General features: G+C 30.3%; 1 protein-coding gene and 1 long non-coding RNA gene across 3 annotated transcripts; one reads left to right on the top strand and one right to left on the bottom strand.

Moving 5' to 3' along the window:
- On the top strand, positions 1–4324 carry LOC145069033 (uncharacterized). Of its 2 annotated transcripts, none has more exons than XR_013689242.1 (3): positions 1–88; positions 3198–3289; positions 4206–4324. It is a non-coding gene; the product is annotated as an uncharacterized LOC145069033 (long non-coding RNA). The 2 variants fall into 2 exon arrangements; XR_013689240.1 differs by lacking the exons at positions 3198–3289; positions 4206–4324 and adding exons at positions 196–252; positions 335–942 and having other exon boundaries at positions 3–88.
- A 1063-nt stretch (positions 4325–5387) lies between these two features.
- LOC145089901 (RING-H2 finger protein ATL52-like) lies at positions 5388–7277 on the bottom strand. Its single transcript, XM_079028288.1, has one exon. It carries the CDS (start codon positions 6956–6958, stop codon positions 6080–6082), a length of 879 nt encoding a protein of 292 aa, XP_078884414.1. The 5' UTR covers positions 6959–7277; the 3' UTR covers positions 5388–6079.
- Between the last annotated feature and the right edge of the window lie 2686 nt (positions 7278–9963).

The raw sequence follows: 9963 nt of genomic DNA, 5'->3' as shown, positions 1-9963 counted from the left end.
CAGATCGTTTCATTCAAAGATATCAACTTTGTTGGTTACACATAGAAGAATTTTGGGATTGTTAATGACTAAAAAGTCCATGGAATTGGTATCTCTCTCTCTTTCATTCATGCGATGTATTGTCTTGATAAAATAATATTCATAATACATCTGATAATTCATGTTATTAAAATGGACTCATATTTATTATTGCAGCTGATTTAAAAAAGAAAAGCAACAAACCAAAGAGACCAACAATCAAGTCACTATTCGGTATGCTTCTTTATTTTTTTTTCTTTTTAGTTAATGCAACAAAAAAATGATTTTGATAACTTGGTATCCTTCATTTTTACAGAGGAAGGGTCAGAAACAGAGGCAGTTACAACATCTGATGCTGACATTACTTCTTCTGATCATTAAAATTGGTGATGAATATATGAAGTGGGAGAATATTTACAGCATGGATAAAAGACATAATCAAATTATAAACGATCATATACAGGTATGTTTATTTATTTTATATTAATTCTCGTCACGTGTGAATCCAAGATTTATGTTATCAATAACTATCCATTTTAGGGATAATATTAATAATGTAGCATGAAACAACCATTTTAAAAATAATAAGAATTCAAAGGAAACAAATGTTTGAACAATGAAAAACCACAATGTGAAAAAAACAAAATGAGAAAATTAAAAGAAGCAATCGTTAATGTAAATGCAAAATGGAATACCAATTTAATTCCCCACCAAAAGATAAATCAATCATTTTTCTCCAACTTTACCTTCAACAACTGTTTTCCTGGACCATCTGGAGATATTTTTGGAGTTTTTGTTGACGATAAGTGATCATTAGACTCCAAATCAAAAACTTCTTTCAAATTTCTCTTTAAGATTGGTGTTGTCGTTAAAGTCTTCATCGAGCTTGTTGATTCGTTTTTGTCAAGAGTGGAAGGAGTAATGTTATCATCCGTTCCAGAAATTGCATCCTAATAAAAATTAATCATATAATATAATAATTGTAAAATAGGAATAGTTTATCAGGGAATATGTGAAAATGTTAATGTGTAATTAACCTTTGCATTTTTGATATCTTGAGATTGCAAATCGGCTGAACCAAAATCTAACGATTGTTCGTTAGAAGGCTGTATGTTACATAAAAGTGTCAATAAAATAATGTACTAAAAAGTAAAACAATATATAAAAAACAATCAAAAATTAGTAATTTAATAACCTGTGAATCGTTCAATTTTTTTTGAAGTTGTTCTATTATACTCGCATCCTCACTGATTCTAGCAATACCATACTGGTTGTTTTTTTTGGACACATTGAAATTTGTAACAAAACTTTAAAGGCCAATTTCAAACCTTTCAATGCATTTATCTCATCCGGATAGAAATCAAGACTGTCTCCACGCTGCAATTAATAATAATAAAAAAAATTGTTTAAAGTGATTGTATATAAGAATATTATTTTGAGTATGATTAAAAAAAGGCGCGTAACCTCGATAGTTTTTTTAACCAACTCTTTTGCTGATTGCTTCAACAGATATTTTCCATCTCTCTCAAACATAGTTAGGGTTAGAATTCCAGTATTATCTTGCACACGTATAGGAATCATGAACCTAACAAAAAATAAATTCAAAATGTGTCATAAATTTATCTTAAACATGGATTATTACATAGTTAATTATTAAAGAATTGTAAAGTAATTGTAAAGTAACAACCTTGGAACAACGGAAGTGATATCTTTTGTACAATCTCCATTATGACATACATAAGATGTGGCTTCTTGATCATCACTTCCATCAGATGGAACTGCTTTCCCAAAACAGTTGGTACATGCTTTATAATACCATGTTTTATTCTGTAAAATTCCCTTTATAGTGCCCACTATAACGAAACTACATTTCTACAAATGAAAGGTGTGTACTTTAAACATACATACATAACACAAACATAAAAAAACACAAACTTACAATAAAGATGGTTAAAAACAACAATTTAGATTGAAAGAAACAATAAGACATTAAATACCTCAACAGGTTCCCAAACCTCAGAGATAGCATTCAGTTTATTTTTTATCATGAAATCATCATATTCAGAAAGTTGTTTGGATGGAATAACTGAAAATGTATTTGTAGATGAATCTGGACCATCATCTCCATCCAAACTGTTATGTACATAAAAAAAACATATTAGTCACGTAAAGTATAAATGTACAATAAACACAATTATGCATAAATTACCTTTTGTTGAAACGAATAATTTCATCTATGTGAGAGTTAATGAACAACTTTGAAGAGGTAAAGTATGTGTTTACACTTGGACGATCTATAAATAAAATATATAAAGATTAATTTGATCGTGACAAAATAAATATTAATAACATTAATAAAATAATCAATATACCTCTGAAAACATTAATCTGACCAAATTGAAGAATAACCACGATACGACGATTATGTGGATTGTTATGTATATACTCTTGCATCTTGTATGCATAATCGCCCCACAAATAGACATGAAGTTGCAAGCCTCTAAAAAGTAAATTATTTATAAAAAATGATATATTAACATAATATAATTTAAAAATTTTTTAAAAATGTAAAAATAAAAAAAAGCAACTTTGCATCTTGGATGTTGATGTTGAGTTTGTGTTTTGATTTATCTGGATCATGTCGTTGTATCTCAGCAACTGCGACAACTAAACCCATAACATTTATAAAAATAAAAAAGGAAAATGAAACTTATTATAGGATTTGGAAAGCATTTTATTATATTTAAAGATATAATGGTATATGTACTAACCAACAGATTTATCTGTAGGATGGGCGAATGATAAAATGTTTTCATAATCAATAAATGAAAACCCAAACTCATGTCCAGAAAAATCGATACACTATGTAACAACAGTTTGTTGGACGAATGTGAGTTTCTGATCTTGAGGAGTTAACCTAAAAGCATCTATCTTCAGTGCTGCAAACTCTGGACCTTTGATGTAAAATGTCATGCCTTCCTTTAATATATTTTTGAATCGATATATGTTTCTTTTTGAAACTGTTGCTTGGATTTTGTTTCCCTAAAAATATTTAATACAACAATAAAAACTTTAGAAGGAATTTAAAAATAACGAAATATGTGTAAGAAATATATCAAATTAAGTTTTGGAAGGTACTTTTTCATCCAATAAGATCATTTCAATTGACCAAATTTCAGTTTTTTTGTAGAAACACATTTGATGCCAAAGGTTTATGACACGAAGCTTGAAGGTCAAGTCATCCCTGGTTACATCCAAATCAGGTATGAAGGTAAGATTTGCTGCTGCCATTGAACTGCAAAAAATAAAACTGTTAGAGAAAAAAAGTTTTGTTATAAAACTGTTAGAAAAGAATAATATGATGATAGAATATGATAATAACAAAATAACACAGTAAATAATATTACATTGCTATTCGAACATGAAGTATGATGTAGACATGATACACATGCATGAAAATAAATTGGACAATAGATATGGGGTTCACAGAAAATTCAAACAGGGATAGTTGGTAAGGATATCAATCAATGAAAAGAATCGGATTGAAGAAGAAGTTTTGATTGATTCTCTGTTTAGCAATACAGCTTGTTTGCTTACATTTAAGAATCGGATTGAAGAAGTAGAAGAATAAGGATATCAATCAATGAAAAGAACAATTATTATGATGCAGATATTTGGGACTATCCTTCTTGGCGGATTACTTAAAAGTTTTGATTGATTCTCTGTTTAGCAATACAGGTTGTTTGCTTACATGTAAGAATCAGAAGAAGTAGAAGAAGAAGGATTTCAAATTAAAAAATCAAAAGAATGAACACTAATAATTGATGATGATATGCTAACCTGATGATTTTGGTTTTCTGTGACAGAAACTTCTGTGAATGAAAGTGCAGTTCTGTCGAATTCTGTGGGATTATATTTACCGATAGTTGATGTATATAATTTAGCCTATAAATCAGGAATCAGTATCAAATATTTTGAATTGATTCAAATTGATTCAAATTCCGGTAATTAAGGATGTTTAAGATATTTAGGATATATATTTTAGGATATAAATCACATAAAATAACGAACTCCGCATTTTTAATTTTTGCATATTCTGTTCCTATTTTTATGCATATAAACTCCAACAATTTTTTTTCTTAATTAAGTTGATTTATGCTGATGCTGATAATTATGTTGATATGTAGGGTTTTGAATGTGAACAAAATCTGTTGGGATTATATGGGCGGGAAATGAAGATGTAGAATTCTGGAGTAATGACACGTGGCAATATGTTGTGCTAATAGTTGGACAAGTGGCATTTAGTATAGTGTTTTATTAGGTATATATATATATATATATATATATATATATATACACACACACACACACACACTAGGCGAATGCCCGCGCGTTGCGCAGAAAGACCTATATAGTTGAAATCTTTACAAATATATATTTTTTTTAAATATAAGAATAACATTGTTGTTAAATTTGTATACTAAATTGATATATTATATATACTATTTTGAATTATATGATAATATATACATCTATTATAACTGCATAATCTTAATCGTTTGAATGAATTCTACCTGCGAGTTACTCATGAGTAAAATTAAATATAATATATGGTTTAATGTTATTTATAGTTGTTGTTATTGTTAATTAATTTTTTAAAATTTATTTGTTTAACATTTTAATTTCTATCATTATAATTATTTAAGACATCAAACATTGTTTTTTGATTTTGTAAGGTAACAATATAATCATTTATATAGAGTTATTTTTAATTATTATTATTATAAGTTATTTTAAGCTACTTATTTGAAAACTTTTAACGATTATAAAAATATTTTTAAGAAATATTTTAGTTAAATTGAGATTACAATTTAGTTTTTGCATTTAACACTATAATTTATCACTCTTAACTATTCACAAAATATTCATTGGTTTTTTAAGTAGAACTGAAATTTATATTTTTAAGTTGACACTGTAATATTGTATTTAAATTAACAATTTAAGTATTTTGTCTAAACTGTTAAAAAGTTGTAGCTTTAAATTGATAATGGTTTACATACAATAACATATTAAATTTAATAAATTAAGTATAATCTGTTAAAAATTAAAATCATAACTTTATAAATAGAAGTAAAGATATTATTTTAATATTGAAGTTTAGTTTATTTATAGTTAAACTTTAGGTTTGATATTTATTTAACTTTATGGTAAAACGAATACTTGTCGAGTACTCATTGTGTAAAACGAATACTCGTTACTTACTCGCTACTCACTACTCGACCGATCTGAAAATGCATAACGACTTTTGCAACATTGATGGTAAATACATGTGGTCAACATAAATGATTCAATAATATAGTTTCAACCTATTATTAATGCACTTATGCTAATAATATAGTTTCAAGCTATGATTAATATAGGTATGCTAACAATATATATGAACATGAACTAAGAAATACAAATTACATAAGAGTCAAAATCTTTTTGGAACGGACATTCATATGATTCAATCGCATTGTGTTCATTTCAAGGACAATGTTACAATGTTGTTTGCACTTACAAGTTTCAAGTATTAATCCAATGTCCACGTAATCCACCAAACAACCTAAAGATGACATGTATACATTCCGATATTGGTTTATCTTGGTCTGTACACATAGCCACCAAAGGTCTCAATCTATGCCATAATCACACGAAAGTGATCTATAACCATCTTGAATCTGGTGCATCCTGTTTGCCTTTCATTTTGGGAACTCAGAAGCAATCCTCGTTAGACCTTTTCAATGTCAGATATTAAGGTTTAAGGTACCAAAAATATTTGCTAGAGCCCAAGCCTCTGTAACCCTCCCATGGAAATTAACAACTTACTGAAGCTCGAAAACTAAAGAAACCGTATCCGAGAGTATGAATCAACTCTCGTCTTTTTATTTATGCATCCCTAGTAATCCACTAGGAGATACCACATATAGATTGGATCCAAGATCTTTAGATTATTTATAAAAAACAATCTCTCTCATGTCATTGAAAACATTTCTTGTAATCCTAAAAGAATAGAAAAGTTTCAGTATGGAAGAATGCCACTCTCTTGTCCTACACACATCCGAGAAATCGACTGCCTCACCTTCGAGGATACACGTAGAAACCCCTTGATGGATTGGTCCCTAATTGAAGAATAATACGGACAATCTTTGTCCACATTGTCTAGCTGTATATCAATGGTAACACATGCAGTTTGCCCCATTGATAACGATCTTTTTAACTCCATTCCTGACAACATTTCCTTCGTTTCTCTTGGCAAAACCAAGGAATTACAATGTCGAAGCATTTCACCCGATCGAACTCTTGGCCCAGATGTCAATTCACCATCATTAACACCATCTAAAACGTCGATCCCAGAATCGGTTTGATGATCATGACCTTCTGGTGTAGAACCCACCGACGTCGTATTATGATGATCATCTGTTAACGCTCCCACCGATCTACAAACGGGGCAACTACGAGCCTCATCATCTGGTGCAACCACCGGAACCCTACAAACCGGACAACTCGTGTGACCCACGAACCATTCGTCAATACACTTGACATGAAACATATGCTTGCAATTTGGCAACAATCGGACCTTATCGCCACTATCCACATCACCTAAACAAACCGCGCATTCATACGGATCCATGGACGAATCAGGTGTCGTGTAGGTGATTATCGGGATTGTAAGAAGCGTCTTTTCATCGACGCCGGTGGGTATTTCGGCTCCTCCGGCCATGGTCTGTATCGACGCCATTCTTGCAGCTTGCCTTCTCATGCAGTATCTAACAACTAGCAGATGATACATGAGTATGGCTAACGCAGTGGCGCCGATTCCCAATATGGAGATGAATAAAGGAGTAAAGAAAGAATTTGTGGAGAAGCTTTTTGAGTTTGATGATACTACAGCATCCATTATCGATCATGCATGTAATTGTGTTATAACCTGTAAGCAAGATCGATATGCTTGGTCATGTATTTATGGTTTGGAGATGGGTGATAATTGGTCCTTTTGTTATGGTTTCCTGAGGGTAGATACAGATACAGGGGGTAGAAGTTCAGGTAAGAAACTGGTGGCTATTTTCAAGGTTAAAAGGTCTCTGTTGTTGTTTGGAAAGAACCGAAGTAGGTGAACACTTGTACGAAGGGCAGAAAGCCGGTGAGTTTATGGTGGTAAAGTGGCCAGGTGGAATGGTGTTGAAGAAGGGGTGGAGTGACTTGGCCTCTCAAGATAGAGACTACTTATTTTCTGGCTCACAGAAAACATAAGCAATCGGTATTCGGTAGCTTCATCAAAATCAATTCGACACCTTCTAAAAATTCGAAAAATATATAAATAAACGAGTTATATATATATTTTTTTATATAAAAAAGTAATATAAATTTTAGGTTTGTTTGAATTAATTTTTACTTTATAATAAGTTGAGTTTGTAACGATCAGATTCGACTTTGTAACAACATAATTAAAAATCGATTAGTGAGTTTGATAAAAGGCTATATCTAATTAATGATTGAATATAGTGACACCCTATATGTCAATTTAAAAAGAATATATCAATATATATACAACGTACCTTGACCTATTTAATATTTATATTTCTTTATCCTATAGTTAAGTATTAAAATAATTTTTAATCAATACTGCATTAAGAAACTTACGAATTACAAATACTTTACAACATGTTTGGACTTCATAAGTAGGATGAGACATAAAAAGAAATCAAATTACACACTTTATTGGGGCAACCCAAAAAAGTTTTTTTGCATTTTCTTTTTACTATTATGATCATCATACTCATCTCCACCTTTATCCTTACGGATAACATTATACTGTATAACATCTGAAAATCCTTAAAGGCAGGGAGGGTCTTTGTTGCTATCTTAGATGAAGTCATTTTTATCGTTAAATTAATCCAGGAGGTCGATATCAATCCCCAACCGAGTATAGATGGATAAAGATCGGTTTTGTAGGTTGCTCCTCTTGAATTCTTAAATGATTGATTCTAATGAATAAAAAATTGTATTTTAGGATATGACTGATTCTAATTTTTTAGTTTTTTGTTCTTTGTTGGTCTCTTTAGACATTTCAGAGACATTCATTTTATTTTAATTTGAGAAATTAAATATTCTCCTATCGTATGTTTATACTTTTCCTCCTATCATATCAAACTAGATTATGACCCGCATTAAACGTGGGGAACACATAAATAAAATATAAATTTATATAAATATTACAAAATAATTATAAAAAAACAGGGTAATTGATATTATTGAAATGTATAGAAATTACACTAAAATAGGTAAATATATATAACGTTGAAGGATCTTTTTATAGACAATATTTTTTGTTTGATTAGTTCAATGACCTTGCTTGTCGCATATAAATATCTTCAAACATTTTTTACTTGTGACACGAAAAACAACTATGGGCGTGTTTGGCACGGAGCTTTTGGAAGCGTTTGAGAGCTTCTAGCTTTTAGCTTTTGACAAAACGCTCTAGTTTAAACAAAAAGCTTCGCTTGGCAGTACGAGCGTTTAGCTTTTAGTTTTAACAAAACGCTCCGATTTTAAAAGCTACTTCATGTAGCTTTTAACAAAACGCTCCGGAGCTTTTGAAATCAATTTCCATAATTACCCTTAAAAATATATTTATATATTTTTTTATTTTTAATCAATTGTCCTTTTATGTAATTTTATATATTTCAAAAGCTTCCAGCTACTTTTGCCAAACATTTATTTAACAAATAAAAGTTACAGCTTCCCGCTACCAGCTACCAGCTACATGCTACCAGCTACCCGCTACCAGCTACCCGCTACCCGCTTCCAGCTAACAGCTACTTTTGCCAAACACGCCCTATATACGGCCAACCATGCGTGAAAATGGGTCTAAACAAGTATAATCCAACATTTGACAATGTGCTTTCAAAATATATTGTTATTTTATAGCTATATTGCGAAATATAACTGTTTATTTCAAAAAATAACAACTTATTTATGTTCCTTCAAACTGAACCACATAAAACCCCCCACAAAGAAACTATAACCAATAAATATGCAACGAAGCTAATCATCTCCTTCCACTTCATCTCTAATATCAGGTCTTTTTTTTTCCTTAATTTGAGTTGTCACTATCATCGACAATGTTAAGATTCATTGATGACTTCTTTTTTAGTTTAGGGATAACTATGACATAAATCATTTATCAGGTCCATCATGTTTATATCTTCGTTGTTTTTTTTTTTTTGTTGATTTTGATATGCCTTCTTCGGATTACCACCATCTTTTTTTTCATAATCCATTTTTTTATGAAATAACATTTGTTTGTGAAATTCGTTCTACGGTTTTTAGTATGTGTAGGTACGTTGATTTTTGTGAAGTAAAGAAAGTAGGGTTTTTGTTCGATGTTGGTTCCTAGGTTTGGTTCTTATTTTTTGTGATTTCTCATAATCCGTTGCGTTTTATTTTCCATCTTTATCTACAATCTTTAAGTATAGAACATTTTATTCATATATTCATTCACTATAGAGTTTAATAAAGGAAAAGAGAAACACCCCCTTAGTTTTATTTACTTTGCAGATCATCGAGCCTCCATGCAACGCTTACAACATAATGAAAAAAACAAAAAAACCTTATGAGGTAAATGTCATTTACGATTCTACCCATTTTCCTCTTGTAACAATTGTCTCACTTCAATACTTCAAAACATCTGTTTTTGTGTTTAAACATATTATTGATAGCATGAAAGATCCAAGCATTGTTGCATTTTGGTTAATCACAATGCCTCAAATTATGAGAGGATTTAAATATGATGATGAGGTCAAACATAAAATATGACGGTAATACAAGGTTCATCTTCTTCTTATTTATTTATTTACTTATTTTTTAATTCAACTTTATTACAAAATTAAATAGCTTCTTTTT

The sequence above is a fragment of the Lactuca serriola genome, chromosome 1 (assembly GCF_051521515.1).
Source record: "Lactuca serriola cultivar US96UC23 chromosome 1, Lser_US96UC23_V15, whole genome shotgun sequence".
In the NCBI taxonomy this organism is placed as follows: Eukaryota; Viridiplantae; Streptophyta; class Magnoliopsida; order Asterales; family Asteraceae; genus Lactuca; species Lactuca serriola.
This window is presented reverse-complemented; position numbering and strand designations above follow the sequence as displayed.